The sequence below is a fragment of the Fringilla coelebs genome (assembly GCF_963513975.1).
Source record: "Fringilla coelebs genome assembly, chromosome: 2".
NCBI lineage: Eukaryota > Metazoa > Chordata > Aves > Passeriformes > Fringillidae > Fringilla > Fringilla coelebs.
The window spans coordinates 51727419-51750583 of NC_140029.1; the positions used below are offsets into that span (position 1 = coordinate 51727419).

Here is a 23165-nt window from a genome sequence, read left to right on the forward strand (position 1 = left end):
TAGAGCATGTGTAACTTCCAGTCACAGAGTAAATATAGTATATCCATATAAAAATAAATTTCTCAGTAATTGATTTAGGCTTTTCTATAGATTAGATGCTTTAATGTCTTCTTATGTAATTCTGTTGTATGAAGATTCATAATGGAATTACCAGAATTACATTGAAATATAAATCATAATAATAATTTAAAAAAATCAGAAGTAGAAACATTTTCCAGCTCTGTTATCTAAAGCATACTTCTTGTACTACTTTTTATAAATGCCTGATTAACCTTTCAGTGTTTCCTTAGGATAACACATTAGTAGCAGACTGTTATTTCTGATAGGACAGACTTTACGTAAGGTAGTTAAGGGACAGCTTGGGGAGCTGGCTGCATTTCAGGCCTGCAATAATTTACCTTCAAACCTTACCAACTAAGGGGTATGGGGGTGTGTTCTAAGGTATCACCATTTGGATCCTCTGTAGCTTGATGGAAATGCACTGAATGACTTTTGAATTGTTGAAAGGATAACAAATCTGAGTATCGCTGCTTGAATCACTGGAATATTTCCATTTGGACCTATAGTACTGTCTGGTTTTTTATGGTTCTTTTTTTTTTAGGATGGAGGCCTTGGACTCCTATTTTTTATTGTTCAAATTACTATAGTACTACTGCTTTGGAGGGAAAACTGTGCTACCATTCATATGTTTATAGATGCTGCTCTGCAAGGAAATGGGAGGTTGATTGTTTCTGTTCCTTGCCTTGCACAAGGAAAATAAAATACAAATTTATTTTACAATATTCCATAATAGAGTATAGTGGCCAAGCAAGTCTACATCTAGACTTGCAAGGGTGGAACACTATAACACACCAGGCATCTTGATTTCACAAACAGATTTTGGGGACTGGGTACACAGATCAGTTTTTTGGAGTGTACTGTAATTTTTTTTTTTCCTTTTGAGTTCAAATTTTGCTCTGTTTTGGAAGGGAAGTACATCTAGTGTACACACAAGGATTTACTAATTAAAGGGCATCTAGAAGGGTAGTCACTGCCTTATATCTCTTGGTCTGCATGGGTTTTCAGTGATGAGCATTGTGCTGGGTGTTGCACAAACCCGTGGCTGTTCTGAGAACTGGTTACTGTCCCAAACAATTTGAAGCTGGAGTGGCAGAGATGAAACTAATGTTGTGCATATTCTTTAGCTTCTAGTTTTGGACTTGCTTATTGATATCAAATAGCAGTGCACTCAAAGAGTGGACCCTCTCATTCTGACCCCAGACATCATCTGCTCAAAGAAACTTGTAATTTTTAGTGCCCAGTACCCATCAGAAGATTAATACTTATTTTGTATTTATAAATATATGAAAATACAGATCACCTTATTTAAAGATTTAAATTCTTGATTTTAGTGGATACTGCATGGTTACCATCAACCTGTGTTACTCCAGCTGAGCAATTACAGCTGAACAGACTAGGAGAGAGTCTTTTCAATATTTCATACCACTACTATTACTCTCAAATGTACAATAAAAGTCACTTTCAAGCTTTTATTTAGGCGGTTCCAGCAATTCTTTGGAAGTGTACGGTTAATGAGTGTGGGTTTTCAGAATTAAAAATAAGGTGAATAAAGGGCAGTGAACATTAACCATGGTCTCTGGCAGAAGCGAGTATAAAATTTTTCATAGTGAGTATAAAGAGTTTTTTAAAGGGCAAAGGGTTTAAGATATAGGCAACTTCATTAAAGAGGTGACAGTTCACTTGTTTCAGCATTTCATATTAGGAATTGTGGCCAATTAACTGACGAGTGCATTCAGATATTATGGTGGATACACTGATATGATAGAACTTCATTATCAACTGTTATGAATAAAAATAGCATATTTTTGCACTGCCAGGAGAACCAGAATGTTTTCACTAAATACCTTGAATAGTACAGTATTTGTTTCTTTTTTTAAAGTTAAATCATCATCGACATGTTTATGTATCTTTTATCCAATACAGATGGTAATGAGCACTAGCTCTGTGACCCCTGGAGCAGTGGTGGCCTTGCACCTTATGTAGATGCTTTATTTTGTAGCGTTTCTGCTCTTCTTTTTAAAGTGGTTCTCAAAATGGCAGCTGCTCCCCAGTATGTCCTGATGGAAAACAAATCAGATAATATTTTTTCTAAAGAAGTTAAAATTTTCTTAAATAAAGATAGTTACTTATGTTTGGTTACATATGTGTTCAAAAGAGGAGTATGCTCTTATATGGCCTGTTTTTTGCTTTGAGTCTAATTGGTTATTTGTACGTGCAATTATCTGATTTATGTTCACAAATTTGTAATTACATGTGCAAGTCATATGCAGAGATGAATACAGATGGTTGGAAAACAAGCCTTGAAGCAGGACTGTTCATTCCAACTAAAGTTCATACATTTAAATCATTGTTTCAGGCCATATGCAGACTCTAACACACATAACCACAAGAGTTAGGCTTGCTTTACATTAGGAATCATCTCAGCAACTTGAAGTAAAAACTTTTGTAAAAAAATGAAAGCTTCAAATTTTTTGAGATTTATGTCATTGTGGATCAAGCCTGCTTTTCTGGCCTATTAACTCCATGCTTGACATTTTTATAGTATATATAGTAGATGATGTTTTGAGGGGATGTTTTTAGAATTAAAAGCCTAAGAAAAGATGAAAACAGTTGAGGAAAAAATAGGCTTTGCATCTGTTATAGTTTGGGGTTTCATGTGGGTGAATAACACTGTTAGAAGGAATCATTTAGCTTGCATATTTAAATTTTGGGTGGGGTTTATGCTGTAAGGTTGAGTGAAATGGGAAAGGCATCTGTTATAACTTGACAGAAAGAGCATTTTGTGGGAAGCATGCACTTTATATCACTACTCTTTCCACTTTTTTTTTTTTAATTTTTTAGTAGTTGCAGAATTATTCTGAAAAGGCAGCAGTGTAAATTAAGGAAATAAATATGATTTTTCAAGGTTTTCTTGTTACTGTTTTATTGTTATTTTCTTGTTTTCTTGATATTGCCAGTATTCCTAAATGACTTTATCCAGGATCACCAATGCTGTGATTTCTGAGTGCTGTTTCTGAAGCAAGGTTTATATAATGAAAAAAAAAAAATCAATATGGTTTGAATCTGTGCATGAGTTCTCTTTAATAATTGCATTTCATTTTTCATTCAGACTTATTTTCAACTCTAGCTTGTATGGCTGTCATCATCAGGAGCTTGTGTTTCACAGGTATTACATAATCATGAGAGCCAACATACATGTTTAAGAACTTTCAGGAAGATCTAGTGTTTCAGCTAATTAGATGAAGCAGTGGGCTTTTTGACTTAATTTACTTCTGACATCATAATTCTGCCACCCAACAGAATTAGCTTCGTTTCTTATCTATTTTTCTCTACTTCCAATAGATTATTTACCGATCTCAATGTCATTAAGAGAACAAGCATATGGCAGTAATATTTTGAGCTTATGTACAATCACAGCTGTATTTAAACAGGGTACTGTAATGGTTACTCCAGTAACACTCAGATTTCTAACTGGTTTTATTTCATTTCTTGCTCTTTAGATCATTCATATATTCAAGTATTATTATCAGCCACAGAGAATCTTTTTCTTAGATTCTTTCATTGTGTTTGAAGTAGGACTTCAGCCATCAAGGGAGAACGGGCAGGTGTTGCTGTAATATATATTTTATATATTCTTGCACTCCTGTACCTTGTATCTTAGACTCTTGTATCAAGAATATTACTAATCTTGCTGAAAAGCAGAGTGATTTGGGCTGCAGTGTTGAGGAGGATGAAAATGACATGCTGTTTACATGACAGTTCTGTTAGGAAAAGAAATAATTCAACAAGGTCTTCACTACCCCAGCAAAAGAGTAGAATCCAAGGACTAAGCTGTGCTCCTGTATTACTGTAGTAAATGACTTTGGAATGGGATATGAAGTGAAATATATTTTCTTCCATTTATTTTTCTTCCACTGATAAGCTGGTATTGCATGTCTGACCCGGTATCCACTTTTTGGCCATTTTGGTTCAAAAATAGCAGTAAAGTGTTCTGTTACTGAAGTGCAATAATGTTTCATCAGCATGATTTCTCCACTGCTCACTCTGTAACACAACCTAATTCTTTTGGAGATCATACACTTCTTTATGAAGATTTTGAAACAGATCTTTGTATTTAATTTTATCAGTACTGTTTGCTGTCTCAATAACTCCTAATATATCATGAGTTCAGCACTAATTATTGTGTGAGAACATTTCTGTTTAATTGTGAGAAGAAAAATAAATTTAAGGTAATTGCACTGAGAGTTTTATTGTTTTACAAGACTGCTGCAAGTAAAAAGGACATGGTGTGACTTCTGATGGTTATTTTACTAACTGCCAAAATAAATGTATGCTCTGTCTTAGAGTTGCATTTTTTACTTTGTTCTTGAGTGGGAGCAGAAGGGGAAAACCTAAAATAGTAAAGTATAAGGTTTGGATCGATGTACTTTGTCATTTTTTTTTTGCCTTTAAAATGCTAGTTCAGTGCATCAGAAATATTTATGAAGGTTACCTTGGCAAGCAAGTGTTTTCCAAGCAAAGGAATTAAATTACACAAAAGGTTTAGTCAGTCTTCCTAGACCTTATTTTTCAGTACTGACACGCCCTTGGCTCAAGTCTTGTGAGTGTGAAGGCTGCACGTATGATGAGAGCAGCACAGAAGCTATCCCAAAACCCAGAAATTCCATGTGGGAAGAGTCCTCTGCCTGTGGTTACAGGTTGTCACAGGGCATCCCTGTCTTTGCATTAAGTCAGCAAGTGACATCTTCGGCCCTTCTGCAGTGTCCATTTTATGGCAAGCACATAACTGCTTCCATGGCTGGTCACCTAAATGTCATCCAGCCTGCTTCTGTGAGGTCAAAAGTTCTATGTCAGGCTTTGAAGCACTAAGGGGAGATGGAACAGATGAGAAATAAAGCATAGATTTTCAAAATGTACCTAAATGAGATGCATAAATGCTGATGTAGCTAAAATTGGCATTGATATTCTAAACTGTTTCAGGCAGTTCTAAGAACTTAAAAAATACATTAAATGAATACACCAAATCCTTGTTACAGATTTGCTAGCTATCACTTCTGGCATGTAACTTTTCTTGCCACTCCCCAATATTACTGATTATAAAACTGCCTGGCCAGTGGTAACTGCACTGCATCATGTATGCCCAGCTACAGATGAGGACAATATTTCTGTGCACTAAACTTGCTCACAGATAAGATTAAAAATAAACCTTTATATATAGAAAACAAACCCTGAAATTAATGAATTTTGGCAGGAAAGTCAGTGTGCCTTATTACTGCTGGTTAAGACTTGCAGTTTTCTTTATGGGTCTTCCATGTATTTAATAAAAATAATTATAAGGAGTAAAACTTGATTAATCAAGTGTTAATATTGCACAATTGCTCCTCAAAATCAGGACATGAGAAAGATAAATCACAGAGTCATCTCAACATTTTGGAACACTTAGTTTCCTAGCACATGTTTTGCCATGCAGTTAGTCATCTGTAAATGCTAGTGATGTGCTCTGAGAATTATATGCTACTCATGAAGAGTTTCAGCTACTTTGGAGCCAAACCTTCCTTGGTGCTCAGAGGTCGAAACAGAAATCAGTAGGAGGTCTGCTTATCTAAGGCTTTCAAGGATGAGACCCTTAAATTTTAACATCAAGTCTGTCTTCTGGCAGATAGTAATAAGAGCTGAGTGTGGCCTGGTTACATTTAAAGCCAAGCAGATAAACCCATACTATTGTCCTGTTGTCTCTTTCCATGTTTTATACATGTATATAATCATGTATATGATTATACAGGGCCAGGTTTTCTCTGGATTACATCTGCTTTTAATTGTTTAGCACTATCAGAACATTTCTAGGAGCAAGCTCATACTTGTAATATAACTGAAATTACGTAAAACTTTAAAAATATTAACAAAGTACAACATTTTAACTGATAAGGAACACAGATTCTTCCATTGCTTATTCTTTAATTCAGCCATCTGTTGTTTTCTAGATTTTGTAAGACAGGAAGGATAGAAGACTAATATATGTTGATCAAAAGCCCAAGAAATAACCATATTCTCAGCCTTAAATGTAGTCTCAATTGCTCCTCATGCTAATCACAGTGCAGTAGACAAATACACCCTTTATCTTCAAAGATGAAAATGCTACAGCCATGGGATTCCTTGATGTATTTATGAAATTGAACAGATGAAATACAAATCTGGCTGAAAATTGATGGATTTATTTTCAGTCATTCTGGAAAGTGTTCTGGTTATCTAATTAGCTGATGTTAGTGAAGAAAATAAAAGACGTTCAAGATTCACTAATCTGCACCTTGAGTTCCTCATTCACATAATGGCATATTGTAACTGTAAACCATGATAATTTCTGCAAAAATAAAGATCAGTTGTCTGTGGGAATGTCTTTTAAGACTTGAGAAAATTCTGATAATTTTATCACAAACTAGCACAACCTTATAGAGGGCTGATGGATTTTCATGGGAATAATTACATTTAGGTGCTTCATTTCAAAAACTTGACTACTAAGTTAGTAATACATAGTCCTGTGGAAAGTTTTAATTTTCTTCTTCAACATGTGTTATCTCATATATGAAAATTTAAGTTTTAGAGCAGAAAATATCCAACTTATTCATATTTCTGAAAGCAGACAGTATTGGATGCCTTTTCTAATGCAGTTCACAAGGACTGCATTAGATGTATTGGATGTCTTTTCTAATGCAGTTCACCAGGAACTGCTAACTTCCCTATAGACTTCTCCCCTAGTCCTTAGAACAGTTAATCTTGAATCTTCTGTTAAGCTTGAATCAAGCTTCTTTGAATCTGTGTTGATATTGTCTAATTTCTGCTTTCTCTAATTTACTCTCTGAAGAATGAAACAGTAGACAGGAAGATCAGCTATGTCTTCCAGATGTTTTTTCCAGTGGAGTCCCAAAGCACTCCTTGACTTCTCTGTACTATAACCCTAGATATTCACAAGGTATTCACTTTAGCTTTTGGGATCTTGGCATTTAAGACTGTTTATCTTAGCTCTAAAAAATCCAGACTTTAGACATCTTCAAAATCAAAATGGGTCATCTTTGAGTAGCTTACCCATTGAGATAATTAGCATTTCCTTAAGAAGTCAAGTGTGCTTTCAGAAAAAACAGTGTAGTTCTTCCAATAATTGTATTCAGATAAAAGACAAAATCTTACAATGTCTTTTATATGTCTATAAAAGCTTATATACAAAATCTAAATTTGAGTTAAAGTAGTATTATCATCAGCTTTTAAATGATGATTTTTTTATCATAGTGTCATCAACCAGAAGAAAAGATTATTGATTGTTCTGGAATTTAAATGTATCTTTTAGATAATAAATCAACTCATACCTACTTAAATTATGTTTAATTTTTTTATACTGAAGACAAATCCACTGATTTAGATACTGAAATAGGAATATGATGAGTATTTTGAAGGTTTCTTATCTTGGAATGAAAATGAATGTGCCCTAATCTAAAAATAAGTAGGTCTTTACTATACTCGAGTTTATGAAAAATACCAACAAAATGATTTATTAAGCTATTTTTATTGTCCTGTTTATGATAGTTAAACTAATTTGCTATGCTTTTGATGTTTTTTTAAAGAGTTTATCATATAGCTATAAAAATGATAATGAACTACAAAACAACATGCGAGTTTTCAATTCTAGTCAGAGTGATTATTTTTTAAAGTATTTTTTTATGCCATTTTCCCCACAACTTTGGTAATGATTCGTATAAAATTTTTGCAGTTCTTATAGCTTGAAAACAAATCTAACAAAATGGTAGTATTTCAAGTTAGTAGTATGGTTAATGAAACAAATGCTTAATAAATGACAACTAACAAATTAAGTCAAGTATTGCTACTCAATCAGTTATTAAGGACAATTAGATATATTAATTTTAATTGTGTATTGCATAGTCTACCATGCCTCTAAATCAGATTTCCAGGCCTTAAGAAACAATTATTTGTCTTACAGTGTTTTTCTGCCTTGTTATTAGGAAAAAAAACCCACGTTTCTTAAATAGGTAAATGCTTTTTAATAGTAGATTGGAACTAGTGTCACTTAAAATTTTTATCAAGTTTAAATAGGTTTCCTTCTCAGAAATTTTATTTAAATAGAATCACAGAATAAGCTGAGTTGGAATGGCTCTGTAAGGATCAAGTCTGGCTCCTGGCCCTTGCACAAGACCATCCCCAAGTCACTCCATGTGCCTGAGAGCATTGTCCAAACACTCCTTGAACTTCCAGGCTTGGTGCTGGGATCACTTCCCTGGGGAGCCTCTTCCAGTGCCCAGCCATCTACTGGGTGAAATATTATTAGTAAAATTGGAATTGAAGTTTAGAATTTTATATAAAAACATTTACTTGGTAGATTTCGGGATAAATCATGGAATGGAGTTGGGTTGCTGGACTCATTTATGGCTTTGAGTGTAACCCCCCTCACACTTCTGTATACAATAGCACAAGAAATTTGATTGTAGAAAGTGACCAAAGGAAGAGTTCTGCCTTGGGTGTTTCAGTATCAGTCACCTATAATTTGCTGCTGACCTTTGTTTAGAGATTTGGTCCATGACTGTCTTCCCTTAGGCTTTGAAGAGGAGTGGTTTTATTCCTCAAAATCAAAGACAAAAGCATCCAGGCTTCACCATGGCTACACTTGGTAGTTAACATCAAAGAGAGTCTTTGCAGGAGTGAACTTGCTTATATAAAGACCTGGAAGTTACTGGCACATTGTGCATTGTGCCACATTGCTTGTGTTCTGTTGTGCTGCTGTCAGACCCTCCAACAGTCACATCACAGTAGTGATTTGAGTGCTTCATCATAGACACTTAAATGAAACCATTAAAGTTTTCCTACACACTGGCATTTTTTGGTGGGTGAATATATTAGAAACACTCCATTTAAATCAGATCATTTTTGTCCATAATGTTTTGTTCAGTTTTATGTGTATTCATGGTATATTTATTTTTATTGTAAATCACAAAGGAAATATCAAAGAAAATCCGAAGACATTTAATTTGGTTTTCTGAGCTGGAATAAGACAATGTTATTTTTCTACAATTGTTTTTCATGTTGTTTTGAACATATGACAATTTTGTTTACACTAAAGAAAATCAAAAATGCCAAACCAATCAAAGAAATTACCAAGCTTATAATTTTAATAATGACCTCAGCTCAGGACATTAAGTTAGGAATTAATGATCAGTTAAGGTTAATGACTCAATGCCTTGAGTCATTAAACTTCAAGAAAATGCTCTGTACTTTGATTGTTTTTGGTTTATCAAAGTTAGGTTGTAGAAGGTGCCAAAAAAAGAAGAAGAAAAAAAAAAGAAAGTATTTCCAAACACAATGGAAATGAATATGAATAGAAAACAGAGGTATTTTATTACCTGCCTCATTCTGTAGTCCCAGCATAGCTAGAAATGCCATTATTCCTGATTAGAATTTTGTTAGTATGAAGACCTAAGGAGCAAAACCTTTCATACCCACCTTTCTTTTCTTTCTTGCTCTCAAACAAATTATGAACTGCAAATGTTTGGCAGATCATAAGTTAATACTGCAGTTTTAGAGCAGCACATCACCTTATTCGGTGAAGTTATTCCACAGTGTCCCCTAAATGAGCAGTTACAGGATGTTGCAGTGGTACCATGCTATGATCTGTACATAGGAATATAAGCCTTTGGATATATATTGTATGAGCAAGTACATATTTGTATATGAGTGGGATAAGCATTTTCATTGTCATCTGTTTCTAATTTGTGTGCTACTTAGACAGTCCAGGAGTTGGAAAGTTTTGTATGTGAGCATTTAACAGACAAGGAATACTTTAACCTGAAGCCCTTTATTTTTCCATACTGGACACATGTAAGCTGCTGTGGTGGCTTTTGCTCAACAGTATTGTACAAATAATTCCGAGTCCTTTTTGACATAAAGTAGTATATTTAAAGTAAGGTGTCTTAGTGAGATTTTCACTTTAAATAGAATAAGGGTTAAATGATAACTTGACTTATCTTTTAAATGACAAAAAATAAAGAAATTGCAAGACCTTTTCACACATTAGATATGTATTGTCATTTATCATCTAGATATCAGGCTAGCAGTGCGAAGTAATAAAACATATCATCGAAAAATGTGCTATAGGTCTGAATCACTCTTTCATTCCACCTCCCAGCTAACTGTAGTATTAAATCAAACAAGCAGAACATTTCCTTAGGCAGCCATTGCCTTTTAATTTCCTGAAGAACCTTAAAATATCATTCATTACAAGTACTACACATATTTGGTTTTTAAAAGTCTCATAAATCAATAGCAGGCTGACTGTAATAATTATTACAAGTTAGTGCATAATTTTCGTGCTGAAGGCTGCATGCAGAACTTTAGCATATGCAAACGAGGCAATTCAAACTGTGTATAGATATTAATATGAAGAAGCAGGTAACGAGGTGCAGGCTATGAATTATGCATCAAGAGCGGCTGATCTTCAATGAGGAAAATGAATTCAGCATGTAATCTAATTAGTGATGGAAGTCTATTACATCTAACTGCAAAAGCAACCGTCCTTGAAACAAATTTATTTACAGTCCATGTTACCACTTGAAACAACTTTGAAATGATGTGTAAGACAACAGCTTAATTGTAAAAATTTTTTTGTTTGTTTGTTTCAGTTCTAGACCTGGAAGGCCTCCTAAGAGGACTCAAAGTGTCACCTCCCCAGAGAATTCTCATATCATGCCACATTCTGTCCCAGGCCTAATGTCTCCTGGAATCATCCCGCCAACAGGTAGGATCGCTAGAAACACCTTCACACGGGCAATCATTTGAATTCATGGCTTATATCCACTTGTTAATAGATGAACAGTCTGGGAAAGCAGCAGACAAATATCACAATAGTTCCCCTGATGTCACACTATTGGTACACAAACATGTTGTATGTAATGGGAATTGTGGCAGCTTAGTACTTCAAAATAACTGAACAAATAATAATCCTTTATGATTTTTCCCCCTGTTCTTTTTCTTTATAAGCAAAAGCCTTTCAAAGCATGAATTACCTATCATTAGACAATAATCTCCCTATTCATTTTTAATAGATCAGATATCTTCTGCTTTTTTTTGCTGCTTTGCTTCATTAGATAATGTCATCATGAATATAGTTGCCTGAAGAAACCGAGTTAGTTAAAATAACTCCATGCTGCACACATGTCTTTCTTAATTTTTCATCCTGAAATTCTATTTTTGATATGTCTCCTGAGGCTTTACACTAATATAAAGTCCTGTAACAATCTGTTTCTCATACTACTATTTTCTTTTGAAAGTCACTGCACCATCTCCTAGCAGTGACTTGCTCTTAGACATGGTTAATTTAAGAAAGGCTGTGTTGCAGGGAGGAGATGAACAGTCACCCAAAGATGGAGGCACCCAATAGTCAAGCTGCTGGTGGTGCCACATTCTCTCTCTTCATGTTACAGTCCTGTTAAACTCTGGGACTTGTTTCACCAGAGTCTTCTACTTCTTGCCCAGTTATTTCCTGCTTATTTGCATGGCTCAGTCTCTAACACTGATTTTCTCTAAGGAAAAGGAAAAAATAATTAACTAGACAGATCAAATAGAGAGGAAGATTACTTGATCCTGTGGACCGGATGATGGGTGGATGTTTGAGTTCATGCCCATGATCACAATCACATCTCTCTAAGTACAAGCATGATTCTTGGCATGATTTTCATCACAGATGACTAACATTCTCAAAAGAAATGCTCAGCTCAGGAAACAACAAATACCAGAAACTGTTTGAACATAAATATCTCGTCTGGAGGAAGGAGGAAAGTGAAGAAGGCTTAGCTCAGTGGTCAAAAGGGGACCTGTACTTTGGCCTTAGGCTCAGGAGCTGCTTTACGTGGTGAGATAGACACACAGCTAGAAATATTTTATTTGGAATTAAAAAGTTTTTTGAAGATGAAGAGAAGTGACAAAATGAAGAGCAGTCAGACAACAAAGATGGGTAGGAGAGAGGTATAAAATAAGGAGAGGGAAAGAGGAACGAGTTTGAGAGTGTAGGGGAGTATGAGAAAGTGTCAGGCAAGTAGAACTCACAGTGGTAGTCTGGGCAGGTGTGACCAGAAAAAAAATAATAAAAAAACTGGGATTGAAGTACTTTATACAATAGAATTTACAGGATAAAATATTGTGTGGAAAATAGAGATAGTGCAGAGTGAATGCAACATGAGAATAGTAGATGGGATCTATGTGGGGAGAGAATGAAAGTTTTTATTGGGCAGAAACATTCATGTTCATGAGGGAGAGATCAAAAATTGCAGAAGCAAAGGGAAATTATTTGGGGGAAGTAAGGCAGGAAAATATCAAAGAAAAAAAATGCATGTGAAAAGTAGAAAGGAGATGAAAGAAGGCAGAAACAAATAAGCAGGCCAAAAAGAGGGAGACAGGAAAAGAAACCTTGTCAACAGTATCGTTCGGGGTTTTGAGTTACAGTTAATATCTAAGAGCAGATCACCTCTTGATTTTTTATTTTAAGAAAGCAGTTTAAAACCACAACTAATGCCTTAAAGTATCCAGTTCCTCTCTAGACCTTTAAAGCTGGTCATAACAAGTTAACAATAAAAATATATGGTACTAAAACCAGAGATCCAATTTCTTAGAGTATCTGCCCACAAAACCAGATGCAAATCTTTTAAAAATGATTGAAAAAAATAGAAGAAAATAATTCAAAATTAAAGAAAATAGGCATATGTAAGATTATCATTCATCAAATCCTTTTGGGATGGTAATGCTTTGTGAGTCTCTTGCAAAAGAAGAAAGGTTTAAATGCAATTGCTATTACATTTGAACTGGTTTCACATTACATGGCTTACCACAACAGAAGGAGTAGTATGATGTTTTTCCCATTGTGGTGGTGTTGAGTCTCAAACAGCACAAAAAATGCAAACAATAACTCTGATAAAAGAGAGCTCTGGGGTCTAATGTTCCACGAGGTATGCAAAGGTTCAGCAGAGATAAAGAGCTTCATGACAGTGGTGCTACATGACAGTCATTCCAGCATTTTATAGACAGGCAAGTATAAAAATAGACTTACAGTCTGATCTTATGTGTTCAAAACAATGAAAATTTGTGGGTCTACATTGTAAATAAGTACCAAAGCTACTGTGAGAGCCCTACAAAGAGAAGACAGCGATAACTGCGGTAGATGATGTAGGTGCCATTGTTATGTGCTGCCACATTAGCTGATACAAAAAATCTTGCCAATTGTAAGATTTTACTCCATATTTTGACTGTATATAAGGAAAACCTCTGAAAATCACTGACCTGTTGAGGCTGTCCAGCCACCACTGCTGGAGGTCACCTAGCCCAGCCTGCACTGGTCAAAGTAAGATCACTCAGAGCAGGTTGTTCAGGGCTGGGTACACTTGAGATTCTGTGAGTATCCTTGAGGATAGAGACACCACGGTGTCTCTTTGCAACTTGTTACAATGTTTCACTACTCTAATAATAATATTGGAATTTTTTTTCCACTTTTCCATGGGGTTTCCTGTATTTCAATTTGTCTTTGTTGTGCCACATTTAAGAAGTCTGGTTCCGTCTCTGTCCATGCCAGGTTTTCATGCACATTAGAAAGATACCCCCATGTCTTTTCCAGACTGAACAGTCCCAGTTCTCTCAGTCTTTCGTGGTATGTAAGGAATTCCAAAAGATGATCTTTAATTTAAGAAGTTTGTGAAGTGTGAATTTCCTGTTAGTATCAGCTCTAAGCAGAAAAAATAAAATTATCAGGTTATTAAGTGCATCCTACCCCTTCTCTCTCTGTTATCTTTCAGTTTGTAATAACTTCTTCTTTTTAAACTTTCTGATTGACTTAATAATCTGAGTGTAATAAGTAAGTTTCCTTCCTGCCTACAAAAAAGTATAAGTGATCACACAAACAATTATGTGCTATTTAATGCTCTTTAAGTATAGAGGTCTGCAATTATTAGGTATATGTAGGATACACGATGCTATGATTTAATACATGATTTTTACTAGAAAATTTTCCGTCTTTTGAAATGCACTTCATAATACAGAAATAGAGATTTAAAGGAGAAAATCTTGATTTCTGAAGTGACTGGTTCTGCATGCATCATTTATGTGTGCAAATAATCCTGGTATTAAATTGTGTCCTGAGATTTCTTGTGATATTCCAGGACTGTATATTTTTGTAGGAGACCAAATTAAGGAACACTTGAAAATATTTAATATCACTGATATAAACTCTGCAAATGCATGCAGAGAACATTGCATCATCAGTTAGAATGAACTGGCTTTAAGGAAGTATTTAGGGACTAAGATGATACGTAGGAATGATATACAGGAGGAAAATAAAAGAGAAAAAAAGGTATAAAATTCCACATGTTTTTATTCAACTATAAATTGAAGAAGTGAGGATCACCCCCTCAGCTGATATTCTGTCCATTTTATTACAATTAAACATTACCCCTTTGCTGATCTATCCACTGTCTTTCATTAAGGTCAATTTACAGAATGCTCCCAAATTTATAGAAGACTGGTCACTTCACAAAAGATAATCTTATATTTATGAAAATCAATATGTAAGACCATTGATAGTGTGACAAAATGAGAAATGTGTAATAACAGGAAAGGAAGAGCTTCAGAAATTGTCCAGAGAATTAAAATCTGCCTTTGTTACAAATTGTGTAGTCAGAAGGAAGAATTTGGTGTAGGCTCAAACAGTTGTACTGATGTTTCCAGTTTATCTAGGTAACACCTTGAAATCCTTCCAAAAATGTATGGCTCATCATAGTTAACTTTGATCTACTGTCTCTGTGTACTGCAGGTCTCTTCTCGGCTAATATGCTTCAAAAGTTGTCTAAAGTTGAAACATTGGATGATTGTAATTGTGATCAATCAGAAAAGAAGTGCTGATTGTCCTGAATGTATTTCATGCCTTGTGGTCTGTACTTTTATGTCTGGAGTAGCTATATAACATATTAAAATGATATTATCATTGTTTTTCATATAAATTTTAAAAAGCAATTTTTTTCACTTTTCTAATTATTTTGGTAATTATTCTTCAGTATTTTAGGTTTTGAAGCTGCTTTTAAAACTCCTTGCTTAATTCTTCTGCAACTTGGCCTACTGAGTCTGAAACCTACAGGGGACAAAATGAGTAACTGCAATCTCTTGTGCTTATTTCAGGAACTGCATCTTTCAAAGATAAAATGAGAATATAAAGTGCTTTTGAAATTGCTGACATAGGGCAGGATAAGAATGCTCCTTCATATGTTGATATATATCTGTAGATATATCTTTGTCAATTAAAAAAATTAATTTCAAAGCATGTTTAATTTATTACATTACTTTTACATTAAATTATTGTTATTATTTTGAACAGGTTTGCTTTATGATTCTGTGTAACTATTCCAATCAGAATCCAGACTGTTCCAGTGTAAGGATATTAAGCTTCCTCTAAAATGTTTCACGTGCACAAATTATAACTGCTCTCCTCCATTAAACCATTCTTTTTCTTTTCTTAAGTGGTAATCTGAAGATGTAATTTCTAATCTCATCCTTATTTTTTCTCTTGCTGTGGGCCTGAATCAATATGAGTATATTCCAACTTCCATCTTGTACAAAATTCTTTGTGCCACAGAGCATTTTTGTGGGGAGTTAGAATGAGGAGAGAGTTGAAAGGCTTTGTATGGATTATTTCAGTTTAGAGGACAAGCATCATTCACAGATGCAGCGATTGATAAAGTGTGGTAATGTTTTTGCTAAAGTAGATGATGAAATTATTTGGTGTTTAAAGAAAGATTAATCACATAATTAAATAATTTCATTTTCTCTGGCTCATAGTTATTGATGTTGTATTAGGCAGATTGAAAGAATGGTTAAAATATAATTATCATTGTTACTCTATCCACATCATATTGCCAAGAAATAAAATCTGTAGCTAGAAGTATTTCCTCCTGACAGTCTCAATCCTGTAAGGCCTTAAAAATATATTTAACTTACTGAAATGAATAGATTTGATTTCTGTGAGTATTCCAGGGGCTAGAAACTATAAATTGGAATTACTTAGTAATTTTGAGAAGCAAATTTATTATTCAGTTATTTATTTTATGCTCTGGGATTAAACATTCTGAGATTCTGTGTTGGTTTAAAAGATACACATCGATAAAACTGAGTGCTGTCGCTTACTTATTTTAAAATACATTCCATGTTAACACAGTACTTTGGTTATTAGTGTTAAATCATTTTTATTGTTAACCTTGGCTTTGATTGGTGTTATAGGATGAGAAGCTGTTTATCTGTTGGGGCTGAACTACCTTACTGTAGGAATAAGCAACAAAGTCCTGCTTTGAGAGTGACAAACTGTAACCTAATTCAAGAGACTGAACAAATTGCACAAAACATTTTTGCACTTCATTAAGGAAGTAGTTGTTATAATTAATGGGAAAGCTTCTGTCGTGTTCACTAGTTGGTGTATCAGTGGAAAAAGAAACTGACTCAATTTTGTAAATGTATTTTTTCATAGTTTTAAAAGTAATAATTAAGGTGTAATTCAGGCCACCTGTCATCTCTTGAAAACAGTCATAATTTTGTCATACTGTCTTCCCACTGAACAGCTAGCAATATTCTGTTTTATCACAAGAGGATTTATCACTGAAAACTGCTTCCGGAATCTCACTAATTTTAACTTCCAGTGAGTCCCTTACATTTTTCAGTCATAAAATCTCTTTAAAACCAAGAATTACTTGCAGAAATGGAACCCGTTTTATTAAGAACTTTTAATCACTGAGAATTTATACGTTTTGTAGCATTGTATCATACAACCCTACATATATTTAAAGTTTAAAAGATACTGTTGGAAAACTGTGTAAGTCAGAGTCACACCCGGTGCAGGCTCACCCGCTGCCTGTTGAGAGCCTCCCTAGACTGAGTTGTTTCCAGAATTGCTCCCAGCCTTTTTGATGTAAGGGCAACAAGTTGGTTCACTTCAAAAGAGACTCTGGGATTAATAATTTAGGCAGCAAAGGTAGTCAGGCACCTCGACATGCTCAAGGTACTCAAAAAGAAACTGAGTGAAGTTATTTAAGTTTTCAGCTTTAGTTATAAGCTAGTGAATCTCATATTGTCTCTTGTGAGTGCTCAGTATTAGGTTGTGATATGCACAGATTTATTACCTTTTAGTGGAAAATCTGCGATAAAAGTTTTTTGTTTCTTCCTGAATCACAGAATAATTTTGCCTTCTGAAAGCTAAGTTTATAATCATACTGATTTCTGAATTTCACCATAAGAATTCTATTCCTGTAGCAGTTATGTAGGATCCCAGTTGAATGGCCATATTCTGTGAAGATGAACTGCTAAAAGATATTAGAAAAGCCTTTAATGATATGTGATAATTTTCATATATAGGCAGCTTTTCAGGCTGGATTTAACATGATCATAAAAAAAGAAAAAGTTTCAGACTTTGGAAGCGACCCTCTCTCCAGTTCCAGTTTCTTGTTTCAAATAGTAGAAGTATATTAAACACCTTGGGAGAAAAAGCTCCCCACTTTTCAGAACAATATTTAATTAACAGTCTGTTATCATAACAGAAAACTGTTATCAAAACAGAAAACAAGTGACATGTAAACTGAAATAAAATTAAAACCAAACAAAACACCAAACTCTTGATACAAAAGAAAGCAATTAAAACCTTATTCTTAAAGGCAGATATGTGGTGAAGTTATCAGTAACTGCCTTAGGACCTAGTAATGGAAGTGTTTCTATAGTTTTCTGAATCCCAACATTCTATTAATTGTAATTGAAAAAATTTTTGAAAAAATATATATTGCAGAATACACTGTTTGTTTCCTAAAGTTAAATTATTCAAATTGTAAGCTTCAAAGTTGTGGGTTATACCAAGATTTTCTTGTTGCTCAGCTTTCAGGCCAAGTCTTTCAATAGAAAAGCGTCAAGATAATCATCATCCTGTGTTTACAGTTTTTTCATATAATAAACCTGTTGGTTTTCCACCCACTCCTGCTTTTTAGTGAGAATGTTCAGCCAAAATAATTTGATTCCAAATAATTTAATCTTTTAATTTGTTCAAAATGAAGCTTTTGTAGAGCAAGCAACACATTGCCATTTTAAGCATGAAATACAGAGTATTATTTTATTAAATGCTGCCACTAGAAATGAACCTGAGCTGTTGAATTTGGAATAACATCTCAGACTTGCAGACACTTTGGACCCTTAGCTGTGGCAAAATAGGATTGTTGTAGCAAAATAGGGAGATGGTAGTTCTTAGGGTGACTGGTACAAGCTCTGGTACACAGCTCAGTTCTGTCATGTTGCTGATGAAGTTCTGCATCATCACAACCAGGTGAAGTTCCTGAATGTTGTGGCAGTGCCCAGCTCCTTTCCTGTAGAGTTAGACTGCTTATGTCCTTGCATGACATGGTCAATGAAGGGTGAATGATTTCCTTCTCTTGGTTTTAAATTTGATTTGCATTCAATGAAAATACCCCTTCAAATTTATATATTCCAAAGTTATGGTCCATGATTTCATTACTGTATATTTGGGGATTCTCTAAAGTCCAGGAAAAACTGCAGCTTAATGTCTTTTGCTCAGTTTGGGTTTCTTGGGGGAAGGCAGTGTCAAATGTCATTATTTAATATGATTGTCTCCTGGTTAAGAGCAATCTGGCTGCTGTGGAGTTTTGCAGATTTCATGCAAGGACTTAAATATGAAGGGAATTTCCAGAAAATATATCAGGTAGCCCAAGTGTTTTTGTTATATGATATATGTTGTGTCATATGATCTATGATACCAATTACTTAAGTAATTGCTATTTTCAGGAAAAGTATGCAAGGAAGCATTATTTTATCTGGCAAGCCTTAGAAGACTTTAACACAAGGAAAAAAACTTAACTGGCTCAGTACTATATTAATTTATTCTCAGGCTCTTGGAGTGTCCTGTGCAGGGCCAAGATTTGGATTTGATGATCCTGATGAGTCCCTTCCAACTCAGCAGGTTCTATGGTTCTATGAATGCAGTTTTCCAAGGAAAACTGGCCACTGTGAGTCATCCTTATGACTTACAGCTCTAGGAACATTGCCTGCATGAATTGTACAAGGCACGATAGCATGCTATCAGAATTGCAATGAATCCAGTCTCAGTTTTTCACTGTGCACTGTTGTTACTTATGTTGTCCTGTGCAAAATATTAGAGTTATCATAAAGCAGTCTTAACTGGGAGAAAGTTTTTGAAAAGGAACGTTGTTCTGGTTCAAGTTTGGCATTACAAGGCCAAATATTCAAACTTGATTCCATATCATCTGAGAATTTCTTAACATTTTCCTTCCTGTTTGGCAATCAGTGTCAGAGCTGTTTAGTGATGTGTAGTTGAGTGCATTTTGTAACAGTTCATGTGCTGATGAGCTGTGTTGCAAACAGAAACCAATCTATTGGCTGTTGCTGCTGGAGCTGCTTCCAAGAGCTTGTGGTTTATGAAAAGCTGAGCTGATGGTCTGAGTTTCCACATAGTCAAGATGCTCAGTTTGAAAACGTCATTTCTTGTGGGAAGACTTGTCTTATTCCTTCAAAATGCAGACTTAGGTAGATATGTTGGTTGTTTGCTGTGTGCCTGAGACAGCAATTACAAAGGCAGAGAGGGATGGAAATTGGGGAAGCTAGCTGTTTTGATGGAAAGAAGGAAAGAGAGAAAAGGGGAGAAGAGGGAGAGAGGAGTTCTTTACGAATTGGTATAACCATCTTATTTACAAGCTAGTTTTTTTGCTGTTGTGACTATTTAGAAGTTACAAGACCATGTTGGTATAGTATTTATATAATAGCTTTCAGGATTTATTCTCTTTCCACGTGTGTATGTGCACAGGAGCCTGCATTTTAGCTTTTCTGAAATATTTTTTAGTTATGAATGTTCTGCATGTGACTCTTAAATCATCTAATTTCAGTTTAGTATTAATTGCAATGAGATATTGTGTTCGAGCTGTCAGCAAAGAATAAACTGATACTGCTACTAGTATTAGAGATGTGACCTGACATTTAGGAAGAAAAGTCTTAGTTTGAGGAGAATGTTACTGTTAATACATAATGATGTTGGTCATCAATTAATGATGTATTAGTTTCTAGATAAGAAAACAGTAGCATGCTAGGACTAAGTAAGCTGGGGAAAGCAAAACTGCACCTAGTTTTCCTAAGAAAACTAAGACAAAATTAATAATATTACTAGGTCATTTTAACTCATCCAAATCCATACAAATGGCAGCTAGTCTGATAGTACCAACATTGTTGAGAATTAAGGTTTTGTCAACACTACCCTTTTGTTAAGGGGAACTGAAATGAGATTGACTTAGGGGAAGTAGAATAAGTTGTCAGGAGTGTTTTAAATGGGCAGATGCTTCTATGAAATTTCCTTTTCTCTGTATTCATTGTGCTGTCTGCTATCACAAGCACTAAGACCATACATACAGCTTGAACAATCCAGTTGCCCTTACTAAGAGGAAAGTTAATGGAGTAGCATTTCCTTCTGCATATGCATTTTTAAAAAGAATGTTTCCAGCCTTTTTAGTGGAAATACAAATTTTGAGACTTGAGTTGGTGTCAGCTGCATATTCCAATAATTTCCATTTGTGGTTGCCTCAGATTGCTAGACCTACCTTGCTAGGAACCATAAAATCAAGGATACTATCTTAGATAAGCAATCTCTCTACCAAAAAGGATGAAGTCACTTTTATGGTTTCTTTGACAGTAAATTGAATCCTTAATACGTATGCTGTGATGCATCAATCCAATATACAGAGATGTAAATGTAATTATTTCATTAAAGTACTGATTCTGTTATGTCACTTAAACTGGGACTTCAGATGGTGAGAAAAGCTGCTTAACACAGTGCAAAAAATGAGAGAATTTCCCTGTGTAACCTTGCTTAATACATGTATATGAAATGGGAATAAAAGAATGGTGTAACTTGGATGATTTGATAACCAAGTAACTTACTACATCACAACAGTGCATTTTTTTTTGTAAGTACCAGACTACAAAGAAAAGAAAAAACCCTCAAACCCTAAATGATTTTCAGCATCCAAACAATATTCAGTGCAAGTATTTGAGAAGAGAAAGGTGATTTTTTGTCAATCAGTCCATTTGTTTTGAAAAGTATCTGAAAAGATTTACTAGATTAATGTTTCATTCAAGTGGAAGAAAACAGTGGTTCCTGTGAACTCAGGGGCTGCGTGACAAAACAATTCTTGAAGTATTTATTTTCCTCTATTGAAAGCTCAGGTTATATTCAGGTTTTGATGTCTCAGATATGCAGATGCTGAACACTGAGGACATCATACTCCTAGAGGTGAATGACAGAAAATACAACACTTTAGCTTCTGCGAGCATCCTTTTTGTGATCCTTATGAAATAGAATACAGGTATTTTAAAAAACTACAGCCATAAGAACATCCTTATATAAAATGTCAATTTGTTGGATTTCTCTTAAAATTTATTTCTAATATCACCCAGGCTAAAATTCTATAGGGAAAGACTCTTAGGAGCTGACATGTATGTAGAATCAAAATTAATTAGTATTACCGTTGTAGGGCATTCTTAAGGTAAATGAAAAAAACTCCCAAATGCTTGCTCACCAGGAAAAGTCTGGGCAAGGGATTGCACTATTTAGGCTTTGATTCCTGTGAAGAATATGACTTTCATAGCTACATCGGTGCCAATAAATTAATGATAAATAAGAACAGTTCAGAGCTGTTCTTTACCTTGGATAGCAGGCATGCATCCTGCAGCTTTCAACTGCAGATCCAAAATCTTTTTCTTACTACAGTCTTTCCCAACCTAAGGAGAAAAAAAAGATCCATATGTTCTCCCAAGGAAGAGTTCCTGGCCAGTTTTGTTTCATGTACTGTCCCCGGCCAATTACAGAATGTTTTCTGTAGCTATACTGAAAATCACTACTAGGTTGAATGTCTGTCTTGTTGAGTTTCTAATGTGTTTTTTGTTTAAAGAAACTAGAAGCAAAGTTTTTATGGAAGTTGTATCAGTGTCTTTTATTAGACCAAGTGCCAAAAGCTCTCTAGCTTTTAGAACACAAGCACTTATGTCTGCTGAATGAAGTTAATCACTACGGAGGTCTAAAAGCAGCTGAAAGCAATTAAAAATTCTGATTTGGAAGTTCTGGTTTAAGTAAAAGCAACTTGATTTCTCCGCCTTCTGTTCAATAGCTGGATACCATTTGTCCATTGTGTGTTAAAGATGATGACTTTTTTCATTAAAATTTCTGGCAGAATCTTTTTTTTTGATTCTTTAACTGCTTTCTTCTCTATTCACGAGAAAACTCTTGATATTATTATTGTTATTATTTCTGCTATTACTACTACTACAGTGTTTTATGATGAGTTTTGTTTTTCCTTTCTTTAATGGAATCTCAGCTCATATTACCAGTGGGGAATTTGTTTCTATTAGTCAAAATAATAAACTTGGTATTGAGACACTATATTTTCTCAAAGTATCTTGAGTTCCAAGTCACATGATCTGAGGAAATATTTATTTTTACTGCATGGGAAAAAGAATTATAGAATTTTCTGGTGATGGACTGAAATCAGTTCTTTGTGACTTATTTTGAACTCTCCTCTGAATTTTTAATTCATCCTAATTTGAGATGTTTTCCTTAAGGAGTGCTGGAAATTTCACTGATTCCAGATTACACAGATTTAGCCATGGCATGAATTTTGAACTATGAAAATGGTGCTTTATTAACTCACAGAATTCTAGTAAGAGGGGGTATTTTAATGTATCATCATTTTTCCATCTCCTTTCTCAAACCTATTTCATTTAATACTCAGATTTATTTAATTAAACCTTTAATAACAAAAAGAAATTTTTCTGGAAGGGGTTATAATAAACAAAGAATAACAGTAAATACTAACAAGATTTTCCCCGAGATTTTTTCCCCTTGCCATTAATCCCAAATATTTAATTCTCTCATCCTGTCTAGCTGACCAGGCAAGAGTTTCACAGAACTTTCTTTGGGCAATGGACTGGAACTTTAAAAGTTGAAAAGAATGCCAGGATTTTATGTTAAA

The 23165-nt window shown here is 34.6% G+C and overlaps 1 protein-coding gene across 4 annotated transcripts in view; it reads left to right on the plus strand.

Annotated features, from left to right (window-relative positions):
• Nucleotides 1-23165, plus strand: part of DACH1 (dachshund family transcription factor 1) — a 352238-nt gene that overhangs the window by 137333 nt on the left and 191740 nt on the right. For all 4 annotated transcript variants that reach the window (XM_084201185.1, XM_084201184.1, XM_084201182.1 and 1 more), the window contains exon 2: nucleotides 10737-10852. In XM_084201185.1, coding sequence (XP_084057311.1) covers nucleotides 10737-10852 — 116 coding nt within the window. The remainder of the gene's footprint in view (nucleotides 1-10736; nucleotides 10853-23165) is intronic.